The sequence below is a fragment of the Thamnophis elegans genome, chromosome 15 (genome assembly GCF_009769535.1).
Source record: "Thamnophis elegans isolate rThaEle1 chromosome 15, rThaEle1.pri, whole genome shotgun sequence".
Lineage (NCBI taxonomy): Eukaryota > Metazoa > Chordata > Lepidosauria > Squamata > Colubridae > Thamnophis > Thamnophis elegans.
The window spans coordinates 2,942,903-2,961,149 of record NC_045555.1 but is presented as its reverse complement, the minus strand read 5'-3'; the positions used below and the strand labels follow the sequence as shown (position 1 = coordinate 2,961,149).

Below are 18,247 nucleotides of genomic sequence, written 5' to 3'. Positions count from 1 at the left end.
AAAAAAAAAAAAAGGACCACATTCCAAAATATCTCCTTACCTTGTTGATGTTTGTCAAGTGATTAGGAAATGGCATGTGGCAAAAACGGAGATGGGGAAAATAATGTAGAATTCTGCTCTATTCTATTCTCTATTCTATTCTATTTTATTCTATATTCTATTCTATTTTGTTGTATTCTCTATTCTATTATCTATTCTCTCTTCTATTCTATTCTATGTTATTCTGTTCTCTATTCTATTCTCCTATTCTATTCTATTCTCTATTCTAGTCTATTCTCTATTCTATTATTCTTTTCTATATTATTCTATTATACAATAATACAATAGCAGAGTTGGAAGGGACCTCGGAGGTCTTCTAGTCCAACCCTCTGCCTAGGCAGGAAACCTATACCGTTTCAGACAAATGGCTATCCAACATCTTCTTAAAGACTTCCAGTGTTGGGGCATTCACAACTTCTGGAGGCAAATTCTGTTCCACTGATTAATTGTTCTCACTGTCAGGAAATTTCTCCTTAGTTCTAAGATGCTTCTCTCCTTGATTAGTTTCCACCCATTGCTTCTTGTTCTGCCCTCAGGTGCCTTGGAGAATAGTTTGACTCCCTCTTCTTTGTGGCAGCCCCTGAGATATTGGAACTCTGCTATCATGTCACCCCTAAATCCTTCTTTTCTTTAGACTAGGATAGATATAAAGATAGAAAGATAGATAGATAGATGATAGATAAGATGGGTGATAGATAGATATAGATAAATAAGATGGATGATAGATATGTTAGATAAGATGAAGATAGATAGATAAATATAGATAGATAGATAGATAGATAGATAGATAGATAGATAGATAGATAGATAGATAGATGATAGATAGATGGATGATAGATAGATGGATACAATGTTAGATAAGATGAAGATAGATAGATAGATAGATAGATAGATAGATAGATAGATAGATAGATAGATAGATAGATAGATAGATGATGGATGGATACATAGATAGGATGGATGATAGATAGATATAATGTGTGTGTGAGAGAGAGAGAGAAAGAGAGAGAGAGAGAGAGAGGGGGGGAAAGAGAGAGAGAGACAGAGAAGAGAGAGGGATATTGGAAGACTGCTATCCTGTCTCCCCTAGTCCTTTTTTTCATTAAACTAGACATACTCAGTTCCTGCAACCATTCTTCATAGGTTTTAGCCTCCAGTCCCCTAATCCTCTTTCTTGCTCTTCTCTGCCCTCTTTCTAGAGTCTCCACATCCTTTCTACATCGTGACGACCTTCTCTATTCTCTATTCTCTCTTCTCTTCTCTTCTATATTCTATTCTATTCTATTCTCTTCTCTATTCTATTTTATTCTCTTCTATTTTATTCTCTTCTCTTATTATTCTATTCTATCATCCTATCTATCTATCTATCTATCTATCTATCTCTATCTATCTATCTATCTATCTATCTATCTATCTATCTATCTATCTATCTATCTATCTATCATCTGTATCTCTATCTCTACTCTATTCAAAATATGAAATTAAAGACAGCTTTATTTAGTTGGAACAAAGTTGCAATGACTAACTCTTTGGAAATAGCTCCCAGGAGGTCCAAAAGGACCTTGAAATTGGTCCTTTTCGGGGTGGGGCGAAGAGGGGAAAAAAGGACTATTAACTGGCTATTTTTAGATTGACTGATGAACAAAAGGAGTTAATGCAGATTTACCGGCTTCTCTGTGGAAGGCATCGGAACTGTGCACGGAGCCTCGGTGTCACCTAATTTTCGGAGCCGGAACCGTGTCCCCAGGGCCCCATCGTTCATCAGGGTGATGGTGCGTGAAATGGTCTCCCCGACCACGTGCATGCCGAAATCTATGAGCTCTTTATCTAGGGACAGCTGAAAAAAAAAAGGAGAAAGCGGACATAATTTGATTTAACGCTACAGGCGCAATCATGTTGGTTCGGTGAAGGAGCACAAGCGTTTCTGCGTCTCTAAGAAAAAAGTCCTCGAGTTATAAGCATTTTGTTAAGCATCGATTACAAGTTCAGCGGCTCTGAGAAAAGGGACTAATAACCAACCAGTCCTCACACTTATGGCATGTGATCAAAACTGGGGCCTTTGGCTACATATATGTCTTTACGCCAGGAGTTGAGAGGGAAAATAGATGGGGAAGAAATGGAGGTAGGGAATGATTTTATTTTCCTGGACTCCACGATGACCACAAATGGGGACTGCAGCCAAGAAATTAAAAGAGGCTTGTTTCTGGGGAGGGAAGCTATATGGCAAATCTAGGCAGCCTACTAGAAAGCAGAGGCATCACCCTGCCAACAAAAGTGCGTCTAGTCAAGGCGATGGTTTTCCCAGTTGCAATGGATGGCTGTGAAGGTTGGAGCATAAGGAAGGCTGAGTGCCAAAGAATGGAGGCCTTTGAACTCTGGTGCTGGAGAAGAAGACTCCTGCATTGAGTCCCTTGGACTGCAAGGCCATCCAACCGGTCAGTCCTAGAGGAGATCAACCCTGACTGCTCTTTAGAAGGCCGGATCCTGAAGAGGAAACTCAAAGACGTTGGCCACCTAATGAGAAGGAAGAAGGACTCCCTGGAGAAGAGCCCAATGCTGGGAACGATGGAGGGCAAAAGAAGGAGGGGACAGCAGAGAAGGAGGGGGCTGGATGGAGTCGCAGCAGAAGTCAGCGTGAGCTTAAATGAATTCCAGTGGATGGCAGAGGACAGGAAGGCCTGGAGGAACGTTGTACATGGGGTCGCGATGGGTCGGACATGACTTCGCAACTAACAACAACAAATGTATTTATGAGGGGTTCGGTGTTCCCATTTGCGACTTTCTTGGGCGACTAGCAAAGTCAATCGGTCAAGCTGGATTTTGCTTAAGGACTGCAGGATTCACTTAACAACTTCAAGGGATCTGCTTAACGACCCTGGTGAAAAAGGTCATCACATCGGGCGCGACTCAAACACTCAAACAATTTTTTTTTAAAAAAAAGGACAGAATCTTAAATGGCAATTTACAGAATGGACCCTCGATTTAGCAACCTGTCAATGCCACAACTCAAAAACTTGGCCACTTGACAACGATCAAAATAATGTACTTTATCAGGGTGGAAAGTAATGTCTACAGATGTGTGTGTGAGATACACAAATACACACACACCATGGGGAAATAGTTAAGGTGCTGGACGTGGAGCAGACAAATTGGTTTGCTGAGTCAAACTCTGCCAGTTGTTCTGCCACAGGCCAGTCTACCTCGCAGGGTTGATGTGGGTTAAAAACTGGGAGAGGGGGGGGTATGGATCTCCCCCTGAGTCCTTGGGGGACAGGTTGGATAAAAATCTAACAAAAGAAATAAAGTAACACTGAGAGATATATAAGCATCAGCCCGATTTCTGTATTCATGTACTCTTTCGCTTGCCTTCATTTAAAAAAAATATATTAAAAAGGCATTTCCTTTCATGCATGAAAAAGGATTTAAACATCTGTGGGTTTACCTAGCATGATGCTTGCCATCCAAATCAAATAATGTAACCTTACATTATTTGTGTCATTTCACAGCAGCCTCCTCTAAATATACAGGGCCAGCTACAGAGTAAATGATTTGTGGATTTATTTCAAGAAAAAAAGTGTGGCGTTTTATTTATTGAAATGCTATTAGACCGCTCTTCATTTGAATTCTCCCAGACCTCTTTCTGTTTCTCCTCTTTTCCTGCTAATATTTTGTTAGAAATTCTGTTTATATTCAGCAGCACACAAAGCAAACAGGGAGTACAGTCACCATGTGCTTTACTGCTCAACTACATAACTGTAACAGGAAACTGTTTAGAGCAAAAAAGCATAGAGTATATATCATAGAGCCAAGCTTGTAAACACTGCCATCTACTGGCTAAATACTACTGTAGTTGTTGCATAAAAATACATTCCAACAATGAATTCCAACATATATATTTTTTCTTTGCTCTTGTATATAGTACACCAAAGCAAGATAGAATTTTCCTTTCTGATCCTAAGGGAAAATCTGGACTTACCACGCACTTCTTGGTTGAACACTTCAGGGGAATGGAAAAGGATCCAGTTTGGGATAAAAAGGTGACTTCTCCTTCAAGATCTTCATTTATCTGAAAGGAAACAAGCAGGTTACCTTAATCAGCCCATTATTCATCTGAAGGGCCTGAGAAATTCATCTCACAAACAGCATATCATTTCTCTTCCTATGTATAGGAGTTATAAGCCTCAAATGAGCCCAACATTTCTGTAGCTCGGCAAGAGAATTGTCAAGTGAGATTTGCCTCATTATATGCCCTTCCTTGCCACAGTTATTCAGTTAATCCCTGCAGTTGTTAAGTTAGCCCCAGAGTTGTTCAGTGAATCTGGCTTTCCCGTTGACTTAAGCTTGTCAGAAGGTTGCAAAATGTGAACTGGCTCAATAGCAGTAACTGCGAGAGGGATCATGGAGTCCTAGAGACACCCACTTAGAATAATAAGTGGAGGTCTTCTAGTCCAACCTCCTACCTAGGCAGGAAACCCTACACCACTTCAGACAAATGGTTATCCAACATCTTCTTTAAAACTTCCAGTGTTGGAGCATTCACAACTTCTGGAGGCAAGTCATTCCACTGGTTAATTGTTCGTACTGTCAGGAAATTCCTCCTTAGTTCTAAGTTGCTTCTCTCCTTGATTAGTTTCCACCCATTGCTTTTTATTCTACCCGCAGTTGCCCTGGATAATAGCTTGACTCTTCCTTCTTTGTGGCAACCCCTGAGATATTGGAAGACTGCTATCATGTCTCCCCTAGTCCTTCTTTTCATTAAACTAGACAAAACCCAGTTCCTGCAACCGTTCTTCATATGTTTTAGTCTCCAGTCCCCTAATCCTCTTTGTTGCTCTTATCTGCACTCTTTCTAGAGTCTCCACATTTTCTACATTGTGGTGACCAAAACTGAATGCTGTATTCCAAGTGTGGCCTTCCCAAAGCCTTATAAAGTGGTATCAACACTTCCTGTGATCTTGATTCTGTCCCTCTGTTGATGCAGCCTAGAACTGTGTTGGCTTTTCTGGCAGCTGCTGCACACAGCTGGCTCCTATTCAAATGGTTGGTTCCTATTTAAATGGTTGTGATGTGATAGCTGTCTTCTGGTACTTGAGGGGAAGTCAGAGATGAGGAAGGTTGATTTATTCTCCAAAGCACCAGAAGGCAGGACAGGAATTAACAGGTGGTAGCTCATGAAAGAGAGATCCAAACCTGAATGAGGAGAAATTTCCTGAGAGTGGGAATTAGTGAATTAGTGAAAGAAAGAAAGAAAGAGAGAGAGAGAGAGAGAGAGAGAGAGATATGCAATCGTCATAAATTACATGCCAATTGCACAGGTATCTGAATCTTTGATCACGCGAGCATGGGGAAGCTGCAATGGTCATTAAGTGTGACAAAGGGTCATACGTCCCAATTTTTCCAATGTTGTTGTAACTTCCATCACTAAACGAATGGCTGTAAGTCAGGGACTACCTGGAACTGGCTGAAATATAGCAGCGAGAAATGCTTCCTCAAACTTAAAATTGGTATTTATAGCACTAACGGGAATCTAGGCTGCCGCCCCTTGAGAGCTGTTATCAAATTGCCCTAGTCCTCAAGAACTAATGAAACCCTTGGCTGAAAAGCAATCACTGGTAGCACATCAACCCGGAGAGAAACCTCTGGGATCTTTTCCACGGTTTGAAATAGAAACGCTGGGGAACAATCCCCTGCCATAGTCCTTTCTGCTAAGAGGCTAAACTTCCGTTTGAAATCATTTTTTCCCCCCAATGGTTAAAACGAAGGTTGGAGCATGTTTTTCTGCTCCTGAAAAACTAGAGTTAAAGAAAGTAAACAGCACTGGACCAAAATGAATAGACTTCTTCTTGGTTGTCTCCTTTTTCCCACCAAGCAGCTTTTTTCTAAAATCTTGATTATAAAGGCCAGGGTGGTAACACAGCAATGGAGATTCGTGGCTTCATCGCCCTGTCAACCAAGCGTGATTCGTCCTTCAATCTTCTCGGCTACTACAAAATCACCCATTTAATCAGGCGGAGTGGACATGTCCCCTGCTGTTCTTACGAAGGTTTCCTGAGAGCATGAAGCAAACTCCTGGTCCCAACAAAAAACCCTTTTATTAATTTACAGTGAATTCTGCTCATTCACAGCTGACAAAGTCTTTCAAAGGAGGATTTACAGTCACAGACCTTATCTGGCTTGGAGAGCTGCCAGCCCGAGATCTGCAGAACTTGGCCAGGAGTCTCGGAGAGTTGAGCAATTAAGCGAACTAATGGTCTCCTGCAAACTCCACTCCCCTTTCGCTCCTCTTTCATTTCCTCTGGGAGGAGCCATTCATCGTCTGGCCTTATTCCCAAGTCGACCATGTTCCTTAGTTATTCCCTTTGTCTGGCAACTCTGCGCATGCGCACACTGGGAACAGGCTCCAGCTGTTCCTCTGCCTCACTGATGTCCAAAGGCAGCTGATAACTGTCAGAGGGCCCTGGCCCCCTCTCTGCCTCCAACGCAGAGCCCTCCTCAGAGCCTTCCCCAGACTCCAGGACTGGCCCATGTTGCTCCCCAACCTCCTCACTGTCCGAATCTGCTGCCAGCTCCGCAGGCCATTGGCGGGCCACGACACTTACCATAGGTTTAAAGGTCACCCCAACTTCGCAAGACATCCCTGAAGACATTGGGCCCGGAGGATCAAAGCTGCGAGGGAAAAGGAAAGAGAGAACTGGATCATGGCAGAATTTCTAATGAAAGGGAAAAAAATCCATCTTTCCCCATAAGACGTATTCGTTGCTGGTTGGACATTCACGGAGTTGAAAACCAATTTTACTTCAGACCAGAAAGACGCTACTCATTCAGTGTGTATGGTGAGGAGTTACAGTGAAGTATCCCCTTCGCTTTTTACTCCCTGCATGATGAAGAATGCCTAGATTTCACAACTATTCCCCAGTACATAACAAAATAACCGAGTTGGAAGGGACCTTGGAGGTCTTCTAGTCGAACCCCCTCCTCAAGCAGGAAAACTTATACCATTTCACACAGGTGCACAGCTGTGCAATCTCTTCTTAAAAACATCCAACTTGCTCCTGGAGGCAAGTTGTTTCACTGGTTAATTGTCCTCACTGTCAGGAGATTTCTCCTTATTTTCAGGTTGCTTCTCTCCTTGATTAGTTTCCACCCATTGCTTCTTGTCCTGCCTTCAGGTGCTTTGGAGAATAGCTTGGCCCTCCTCTTCTTTGTGTCAACCCCTCAAGGCTCCTATCATGTCTCCCCTAGTCCTTTTTTTCATTAAACTAGACATACCCAATCCCTGCAATTGTTCTTTATACGTTTTAGCCTCCAGTCCCCTAATCATCCTCTTGTTCTTCTTACTCTAGCAAAGCAATTACCAATTTCAACATACATTTCTAAGAGTTCTTAACTTATCAAAAAGTTAAAATGTTGGCATATTGACAGTCCCCTTATTATCGTGTTTCCCCAAAAACAAGACAGGGTCTTATTTTCTTTTGACCCCTGAAATAAGTGCTTGGTCTTATTTTCGAGGAGGCCTTATTATTTTTGAGGTGCAGGAGGGGTGAGTGTGGTCACGTCAAGAGCCGAGGTGGCGCAGTGGTTAGAGTGCAGTACTGCAGGCTGCTAGTTCGGCAGTTCGGCGGTTCAAATCTCACCGGCTCAGGCTTGACTCTGCCTTCCAACCTTCCGAGGTGGGTAAAATGAGGACCCGGATTGTTGTTGGGGGCAATATGCTGACTCTGTAAACCGCTTAGAGAGGGCTGAAAGCCCTATGAAGCAGTATATAAGTCTAACTGCTATTGCTATTGCTATTGCTATGGCTGCTGCTCTATTGCAGTATTTTCAGGAAGGGCTTATTTTAGCACATGCGCTCAAAAGCCCGATTGGGCTTATTATCCGGGGTGGTCTTATTTTTTGGGAAACGGGGTATTATTTTACAGAGAGCCTTCTTTCTCCCTCACACGTTTCCAGAATGCCCATGTAGTCATACAACCCACAAATCCTGGTTAAATGGCTAACGCATATCGACTTACAGCACAGTGAAAAAATCTTTCAGATGTTCGCTGACACCATCCAGCTTGCAGTAGTTGATACTATAGAAGGCATTGATCAAAGTCACCTTCTTTTTATAGGTTTTTCCGACGTCAAAGTCCTGGAAATATGTGTTTTTTTAAAAGATGATATTAGCTCTATTTTTATTTTTAGAAAAAAAATGCAACGAAGAGTGTAACGGAACATGATGGTTGGATTGGTGGAACACAACAGAAACTGGAAAGCATTCGATTGGCTAGAATGTACCAGTGGTGGGATTCAAAATCTTTTACTATTGGTTCTGTGGGCGTGTCTTGGTGGGCGTGGCAGGGGAAGGATACTGCAAAATCTCCGTCCCTCCCCACTCCAGGGGAAGGTTACTACAAAATCTCCATTCCCTCCACAGTCCAGGGGAAGAATACTGCAAAATCTGCATTCCCTCCCCACTCCAGGGGAAGGATACTGCAAAATCTCCATTCCCTCCCACTCCAGGGAAAGAATACTGCAAAATCTGCATTCCCTCCCCACTCCAGGGGAAGGATACTGCAAAATCTGCATTCCCTCCCCACTCCAGGGGAAGGATACTGCAAAATCTCCATTCCCTCTCCACTCCAGGGAAAGAATACTGCAAAATCTGCATTCCCTCCCCACTCCAGGGGAAGGATACTGCAAAATCTGCATTCCCTCCCCACTCCAGGGGAAGGATACTGCAAAATCCCCATTCCCTCCCAATCAGCTGGGACTCGGGAGCCAGAGAATAGATGGGGGCGGAGCCAGTCAGAGGTGGTATTTACCGGTTCTCTGAACTACTTAAAATTTCCGCTACCGGTTCTCCAGAACTGGTCAGAACCTGCTGAATTTCACCTCTGGAATGTACATATTTATTGGGTCAGAAGTAAGATGGCAAATCAACTAAGTACTTTTAAATTACTTTCTGATTTTGGCTTTTAAAAATGTTGTTCCAATTAACTAGGCAACAGGCTCTTCATTCACCAGAATCTGGTGTGTTCCGTTTTTTTTTTAATTTAAAAAATATATTATTTTAAAACAATGGCAGCTCTACATCTGAGCATGCTGGCTACAAACTAACTTGCCTTCTTTAATGGAGGAAGGCATTTAAAGGTGATGGATGATAAGGAAGTAGATGGTCTCCAAATGTGTATAAAAAAAAATTACCAGCAATATGCTGACTGGGGAATTGAAGAATTGATCCTGACATACAGAGGGGGCATCCAAATTAGCAAAGACTAAGTTATAGTGTTGGATCAAAGCTCTTAAAAGCGCTCACGTTGTTGTCACACCACAATCATTACATTTTAATTGGGCCAAGAAATGTCATTCCTCTTCTCACAAACTGACCACGTATTCAGTGTAAATCACAGTCTGTGGAATCACAGATTCGTTTCACTAGCTTTGCACAATACACCAAAGCTACCAGCTAATTCGACGGTTTGAGTTTGCACATCCCAGGGTTTGCCCTGCCACCCCATCGGAGTCTGACTCTGAGATGGAAGGCGAACAGCTGACACACAGCGGGAGAATGCCTCCATTGGCTGTGGAGGAAACTGGGGAAGGGCAAAGTCGTGCTGGGTAGAGCAGGCAGAGGTGGGTTCCTATCAGTTCGCACCTATTCGGTAGAACCGGTTCGTCAAATCTACCGAACCGGTTAGAAGAGGTTCCACCAGTGGACCCGGAAAGCAGGCCACGCCTACAGAAGAGGTTCCAAATTGTTTTGAAACCCACCACTGGTCCTTGGATATGATTATTCTACACTATCATGCTCATATTTATAAAACTCAGTGCCTCTGTGGAAGGTAAGGATGACTACTGCTTTTGTGGTGCAATCAGAACATTGCGTGTGTTGAAGTTGTTTTAATGCAAACCAAAGATGCCTTTTAAAAAACAAGTTTACATCCTATTCTTATGCATGCCAGTGCTGTATGTGAGGTCATTTAAGGTGGTTCTGACAAGTGTCGTCGGCACCTTCATATCCGGTCACATGGGCGGCAAGCCACTCCCATCCGGTTACATGGGCGGCAAGCCACTCCCACAAAGGAGACCACACCCACAGAGTAGGTTCGAACAGTTTTTGAAACCCACCACTGAGAGCAGGGGAGAGGTAGAAGAAGGGAGAGGGGAATTCAGATGAAGACCAAGGCACACCAGCTCTGCTTATCCTAGGGAGCACAGGGAAGAACGCAGAAGAGAGCAACGGGGGTTGCGTGGCTTACGAAGAAGGAAGGTTCCCCCGATCCCCTTCACAAGGCACACCTGGGGATGGAGTTTAAAGGAGAGGCAGTTGGGAGGGGTGTTTGTAGGGAACAAACACTGAGTTCTCCTAGTGTAGAGTTGTGGCCTGGATTCCTGGCATTCCCTCCCACCTGATCTTCTGTATGTTTATCTCGTGTTGCTGGAATTATCTTTCGCTCCTGGGACTCCCAATCTTGCCCTGCTGGTGTGACTGATTGCAATCATTCTGCTTACAGCATTTGGGCTACAGGTTTGTGGGAGAGCTTTTGTGCAGGACGGGGAGTGAAAGGGACGCTGGGAGCACAATTGGTGCCAAAAAAGGGACCCATACCAGTTCTCTGGCTGTGTTGCCTTTGCGCCACGCCCTGGGTTATCGCAACCCCAGGCCTAGTCCTGATTGAAACAACCTCACTTTGGCCCGCGGTGTGAACGCTGTTGATCAAGTCATATCTCACCTTGAAATGAATGAGGCTCGGCTTGCTGTAAAAAGGACATCCTTTAAACTCACGCCCGCAAATGCGGTGTTTGCGAATGACTCCGGCATGTAGCTTTTCCAAGTTCCGGGCAAAAATGTCCTTTTCGAGTTTCGACACCCCGAGGGGTTTGGAATCAATTTTGTCATCCAAGATCTGAGAAATAGGCAACGGTGGTTTCAAAAGAGCTTATAAAATAAAGCAGTTTGATAAAAAAAGTGTTTGATTCAGAAGGGACTAGCAGATTTGGGGGGAAATGGTGGCTTTCTCCATTTATTCTCTGTCTTTTTTAATAAAAGAAATTATCTCTTTTCGGCTAAAGTAGGGTGTCAGGGTTCCTTAATTAGGATGCCCTAATTAAATCATGAGCCTTGAGCCAAGTTTCAAAAGAAATCCAGTTGTTTATTAGGAGCGACATGTCGGCACGTATCCAAGTGAAGCCAACTCTGATCCCACGTAATTGACAACCCAATTATGACCCTGTTTCCCCCATCCTCCCAGGGTGTCATAAATCACATTTATGGATCTGTACCTGCAGCGGGTTATATTCCTGGTCCCAGATCCCCACAAATTCGGCCTCCGCGAGAATATTGTCCTCATTTTCCTGTTCGCCTTCGGTTTTGCTTTCGAGGATGTAGTCGCAAGAGGCGTTACAACTTCTGTCATCCAGCGAGGGGGAAACAGAAGGGCTGCGCCAAGGTTTCTGCCACAGGAGAGAGGGGGGAGAGGGGGAGGGAGAGAGAGAGAGACGCTCATGATCGGTGAAAACGTCAAATGGTGATTTTAGCCAGGTGAATTAAATCACAAAAAATATTGGAAGAATTAGGAGAAAAAAGCACATCCAATTCATCATAAAACTCCCAGAAACTCCAATTAATTTGAAACAGACTCATCACTACTTCCAAATAAATGGCTTTCTTGCCAAGAACATCCGTGAAGACAAACCAAGATGGCATTGAATCATTATGTCTTGGCCAGGGGACAGACATCTGTGGCTCTGGAGCCGCATGTGGCTCTTTAATCCCTCTGCTGCACTCCCTGTTGCCGGTCGGCTCCACAATTGATAGGGTTTTCAGTTAGGACAAGTAGAGGAAGAAGGATGCCGCGCTAGGAGGAGACTCTATGGTAGGGTGGGAACCGGACTTCCAGCTGTCTTCAGAATTGAATGGGGGGGGGGGGGGCTTCCAGTTAGGACATTTGTGGCTCTTTGCGTGTTTAAGGTTGTCTGGTCTTGGCTTATGGACCAGTACACTTCATCTTTACTGCAAACCAAGAAAGGTCCACATGGATTCGTCCTATTTAAATCTATTTAAATCTACTATTTATGAAAAAAGGGGGGGGGATTAAGATATACAACTCTGCATTTCCTGTCCAGGCTGATGTCTGCAATGATGAAATCCCACATTGACAAATCAGGAGAGTTTCCATTCTGGGCCATTTCATAGAACCTTTACAAGATGCTAATTGAAGGAAGGGAGGATGTAGAAGGATTTTGATTTGATCCCAACAGTCCTATCAACAATAAGAAGCCCTCCTGCTTCCTCTCACCGGTGTGACGGGCACCACCTTATCGCTGCACGTTTCCTCAATGTAACGCCACGTTTTCAAGCGCCACTTAACGGCGTCGGAGAGTTTGTCCGGGCCTTTCGATTTCCGGGGGCGAGACTGCGCTTTTATTCTCTCCGCCTGGGCTTCTTCTCTCAAAATCCGAGCGACGATTTCGATTTTCCTTGTCTTCTGCTGGTCCAGAAACTCCCTGTGGGCGACGCAACGGCAGACAATGGAGACAAACTGGGAACAGACCCCAGGGAAACAAGAGGAAACAAACCGCTGACCTAAGAGCCCAAGTGGAATAATCCTTTTATTTAAGTATTTAATATTTAATAAATTTATAGGCTGCCCAATCCCGAAGGATTTATCCTTTTTAAAAACATACTAGCCGATAATCCAGTGTTGTCCGAGTATTTAGTTATAGGGGGAAAATGTCCGGACCAAACATAATTTCTAATGTTGGATTTTCCCCCTTGTGGAGTACTGTGAAGCCGTTACTATGGCAAATCCACTATGCTGTACAGTAGAAGCCATTTTACGGAAGTACCGTAGAAGCCATTTTAAGGCACAGCAGGCTGTATCTTAACAGAACACACACACCGAGGGGTTTTAGGAATGTCTTACCCCTCCACAGTATTTGTTTCCAGAGAGTAAGTCATCTGTATACCAAGTTTGTTTGAAGAGGAGGAGGAGGAGGAGGAGGAGGAGGAGGAGGAGGAGGAGGAGGAGGAGGAGGAGGAGGAGAAGGAGGGAAACTGTGTCCTTTATTTTGTGACCTGCATTCTTATTGCATTTGCAAATATCCTTCCTTGAAAGGGACTGTTGAGGTTGCTAACAAAAGAACTCGGATAGCTGGTGGCTACTAGCTGCAAAAATTCAGGTCTCCTCCCACCTGTTGACAAAATTTAACTAAGGAAGAAGAATTTCCATGCTTTTAACAAGAAATGACCAGCTATCAGGAAGGAAGAGGTCAGATGGAGAGGGGTTAATAATTCTATTTTGTAGATCTACTCCATTAACATTGAGGTTACTTCTAGCCAACATTTTCTGAAATGTGGAAAATACCTTAAAAATAACATTACAGAAAGGAAAAAATATATATATCTATGTGCGCACATAGTACTTTTAAAACGATACAGCTATTTAAAACAAAAAAGAATCGTTTCAAGCAGAAAATTGCCCTGAAATGTTAGAGGAAGATTAAATTCTTAATTAATTAATGGCAAGGAGTTGTAGTCCAAATGCCTTTTTTAAAAACTTTTCCTCCCCCCCCCCCCCGCCTTTTGCAATGGGTTTCACCCATGGAGGACTTAGAAGGAAATAACAATAAGGCTGTTAATTTACAGCACGCTTCCCAACGCTCCCGCCCCCCCCCACCTCCATCAACATGGTATTTCACCGAAAATTAGCTGCTCACTTTTTCCGCTTTTCAAACTCGATTTGTCGCTTCTGGCAAAAAAATTCCCGGGTCACGTTGTGTCCTTCAGCCTGAATGGCTTCCTTGATTTTCTGATCTTGCTCTTGAGCATCAAGTCCAATCAATTTGCCCAGGACTTGACGAGTTCGGAGATTTTCCTAGACAAGAGTATTAAAAATTATATATATATATATATATATGTATGGATGGTGTGTGTGTGTGTATGTATGTATGTATGTGTATATGTGTGTGTGTATATATATATATATATATATATATATATATATATATATGTATATATATATACACACACACACACACACACATATATATATATAGTATTTGTATTTGTATATATATATATTGTATTTGTATATATATATGTTGTATTTGTGCTGATAAATAAATAAAGGGAGACTAGTATAGATCTATTTCAAGCTATTTAGCTCTCTTCAGCTAGCCATACTCTTACTGGGATTCGAACCTGGGCTGTATTACATATTAGGCAGATGTGTTAACCACTAAGCCACAAGGTTCTCCTCCTTTATCAGCTGAGCCAGGGAAATAGGTATGTATTTAGTGTCTGGATGGTCTCTTGTGACGAGCCGATAGACAGAGAAAGGAAGCAGTAAGCTTCCTCCCATATTTGGGCATACCAGGGGTTGTGACACTAAATACATATACATTCATACATACATACATACATACATACATACATACATACATACATACATATTATTAAACCTTCGCTTTGGGGTTTGCAGGAAAGCATTTCACGAGAGCAGAACTCATCCCACGCCCAGATTTCAATTGCTTTCAAAAGTTACATGTTGACTTACAATCACAACGGAGCCCAATTTATCTTGCCAAGCAAAATATGTTCTATCAATTCTATTCAAACTAGCTGATAACCTGGTGTTCCCCAGGTATTTATTTGCCCAAGTATACATTTGTCCTCAAAAATAACTCTGGACCAAGTGTTATTTCTAATGTTGGATTTTCTCCCTTATCAGAGGGAGCCCCTTGTGGAGTACTGTGAAGCCGTTACCATGACAACTCTACTGCACTGTACAGTAGAAGCCATTTCAAGGCACAACAGGCTGTATCTTAACAGAGCACCACCACCCCCAAGGGATGTTAGGGGTGTCTTACCCCCACAGTATTTGTTTCCAGAGACTAAGTCATCTGTATACCAAGTTTGGTTGAAATTGCTCAAGGCGTTCCAGAGTTATGCTGGAATATACATACATATACACACACACACAGCCATTTTTATATGGATAGATTCATAACATGGTTTGATTGATCTGGAAACTGGTTCAGAAACTGTGATTTAGTCAGGAAAGCTGAGTTAAAATCATGGCTTGATCTAAGACTGAAGCCTCCTTACAATAAGACTTCGATTGTTTGATTTCATTCCGAACATTGTTGGCCAACGTGTTCCATTTTTCCCCACAAAACGGCAGTTGTGAACTACAGTATAGCTAGCGGTGTTGTGTTACCGATACAAATTTTCCCATCCCTTTACAAACTCCTTCTTTACAGGTTTAAAGAAAAAAGGAAGGAAAAAAAAGAGGCTGGGATAGGATTCTTCCCACACCCCACTGGAGTTTAATTAATTGAAACCGGAAGGCCCAATTTTGAAAGCTTTATGGTAAAAAGCATTAAAGGCACATTCTTCTTCTCAAGCAGCTAGCCCTCACCCGGTTTGAACTGATGCTATTTTTCAGGGACAACACTGTTTCCATCCTTTTCTGCAAGTGTTCCTGGTGCTTTACTTCCTCCACCGATTCCTTCTCACGAATCCTGTTGGAAAAAGTACAGAGTCAATCCTGATCCATTTTGGCGAAGGGGCTGGTGCAAAACTAGCCATCTTGACTGATGTCTATCAAAGGGTAGTAGGGCTTAGCATGCCAGGGGAGAGGCAGAGATGGGCCCAGGGTTGTCCAACAATTATCAGCTGGCTACGGAGTCAGACATCAGTGAGGCAGAAGAACAGCTGGAGCCTGTTCCCGAAGTGTGCGTGCACAGAGCTGCCAGGAGAAGGGAACAGCTAAGGAACAAGGGCCGACTCGGGAGTAAAGCCATAGGTGGACGGTGAATGGCCCCTCCCAGAGGGAATAGAGAGGAGCTTGGAGTTTGCAGGAGACAATTAGTTCGCTTCCTTAGTGTGCAGATTTGTTCCTGACTTCTTGCCAAGGAATTGCTGCTACAGCGTGGAGTTTGGAAGATATCGGCCTGGCAGCTCTCCAAGCCTGATAAGGTCTGCAGTTGTAAATTCACCCTTCAAAGACTGGTTTGCTGGGACTTTGCTGGATGTGAATGAGAGGAATTCACATGAGCTTCATAAAAAGGGGTTTTGTCGGGACAAGGAGTCTGCTTTGTGATTTGGGGAAGCCTAGGTCCAATGTCTAGTGGCCTAATGAAGAGAAGGATTAGGGGAGATACAATACAATACAATAGCAGAGTTGGAAGGGACCTTGGAGGTCTTCTAGTCCAACCCCCTGCCTAGGCAGGAAACCCTATGCCGTTTCAGAAAAATGGCTATCCAACATCTTCTTAAAGACTTCCAGTGTTGGGGCATTTACAACTTCTGAAGGCAAGCTGTTCCATTATTAATTGTTCTCACTGTCAGGAAATTTCTCCTCAGAAATTGCTTCTCTCCTTGATTAGTTTCCACCCATTGCTTCTTGTTCTGCCTTCACGTACTTTGGAGAATAGCTTGACTCCCTCTTCTTTGTGGCAACCCCTGAGATATCGGAAGACTGCTATCATGTCTCCCCTGGTCCTTCTTTTTATTCAACTAGACATACCCAGTTCCTGCAACCGTTCCTTGTATTTTTTAGTCTCCAGTCCCCTAATCATCTTTGTTGCTCTTCTCTGCACTCTTTTCTAGAGTCTCCACATCTTTTCTACATCGCGGCAACCAAAACTGAATGCAGTATTCCAAGTGTGGCCTTCCCAAGGCCTTGTAAAGTGGCATCAACACTTCACGTGATCTTGATTCTCTCCCTCTGTTAATGCAGCCAAGAACTGTGTTGGCTTTTTTGGCAGCTGCTGCACATGGCTGGCTCCTATTTAAATGGTTGTGATGTGATAGCTGTCTTCCGGTACTTGAGGGGAAGTCACAGAGATGAGGAAGGTTGATTTATTCTCCAAAGCACCAGAAGGCAGGACAGGAATTAACAGGTGGAAGCTCATGAAAGACAGATCCAAACCTGGAACTAAGGAGAAATTTCCCGAGAGTGAGAATTAGTGAATTAATCAACGGAACAGCTTGCCTCTCAGAGTTGTGGGTTCTCCATCGTTGGGAGGTTTTCAAGAAAAGATCGGACATCCGTTTGTCCAGGATGGTACAAGGACTCCTGCCTTGGGTGGGAGATAGTGCCAAAAGACCTGCCTTCCAGCCCGATGACTCTCCGTCCCAAAGGGGCTTTTTCAGGAGCCAACTGGACTTTCTGGGTTTTTGTCCTTTGAAGGCATTTCGCTTCTCATCCAAGAAGCTTCTTCGGCTCTTGAGGAATGGAAGAGCTGAAGAAAATGCTATGAGAGCGGAAGAAGATTGAGAAGAAAAAAAATCAAAAGAAAAAAACAAGGAAGTCCAGTTGTCTCCTGAAAAAAAAAGCACCTTTAGAGACAATCTTGACCTGGATGATGGAGAATCGTTATAGTCCTATGACTTTATTCAGGAGCTGAAACACAGTAGCATCGCTGTTCTGACCCCCCCTCGTCCCACACCAACAAACACTCCGAGCCAGAGATAAGTTACGGCATTTAATTAACAGATAGACAGGTCCTTGGCAGCAAACCGGCACAGAGAAACTTGGGCAGCAATAAACACAGATAAGGCTTGGCAGCAATCCAGCCTGCCCAGCTCACACTAATGTCCTCCGACATTCAATCCTGCGTTGACTTCTGTAAAGCGGGCCGTGTGCACAAGGAGTCTTTTTATAGTCTGGAGAGGAGCCTAATGACCACCAGCTGAGTGCAATTACCTCCTGTAACTGCGCAACTGTTCCTGACGCCTAGTAGCTCTGCGATGGCGTGCATCCAGGAACAACTCACTATTGACATCTGGCTCACTCTCCCTTGTCTCCTCCCCACTGGTCCAAGGCTCAGGTGCCTCCTGGTGGCCAACCAGCCTCTCTGCGCCCTGCTCGGAGTCAGAACCCTGTCCAGGGTCCTCCACATCCTCCAGAGCCGACTCATCGGGCCCCTCACTGTCGGAGTCTGGTGGCAGCTCCAACGGCTCCTGCTGGGCCACAACACATCGCTACTCATCGTCTCGAGGAATTGCCATGGTCATCTTTTGAAGTCGTTTGACATTGGTCAATGGGGAAGTCAGATTCACTTGACAGCCATGTTACTAATTTCACAACTGCAGTGGTTGGCTTAACACAAGGGACGGCAACCTTAAACACTCAAAGAGCCACAAAGGTCCTAACCGGAAACCGACGGGAAGTCCATTTCCCACCCCACCATAGAGTCTCCTCCTAGTGCGGCGTCC

General features: G+C 43.8%; 1 protein-coding gene across 1 annotated transcript in view; it reads right to left on the bottom strand.

Annotated features, from left to right (window-relative positions):
- Positions 1-18,247, bottom strand: part of CFAP74 (cilia and flagella associated protein 74) — a 66,605-nt gene that overhangs the window by 36,325 nt on the left and 12,033 nt on the right. The window contains exons 9-17 of the mRNA XM_032232271.1: positions 15,444-15,546; positions 13,741-13,898; positions 12,321-12,528; positions 11,305-11,475; positions 10,755-10,928; positions 8,052-8,170; positions 6,639-6,705; positions 4,016-4,105; positions 1,706-1,876 (exon numbers count right to left, since the gene is read on the bottom strand). Coding sequence (XP_032088162.1) covers positions 1,706-1,876; positions 4,016-4,105; positions 6,639-6,705; positions 8,052-8,170; positions 10,755-10,928; positions 11,305-11,475; positions 12,321-12,528; positions 13,741-13,898; positions 15,444-15,546 — 1,261 coding nt within the window. The remainder of the gene's footprint in view (positions 1-1,705; positions 1,877-4,015; positions 4,106-6,638; positions 6,706-8,051; positions 8,171-10,754; positions 10,929-11,304; positions 11,476-12,320; positions 12,529-13,740; positions 13,899-15,443; positions 15,547-18,247) is intronic.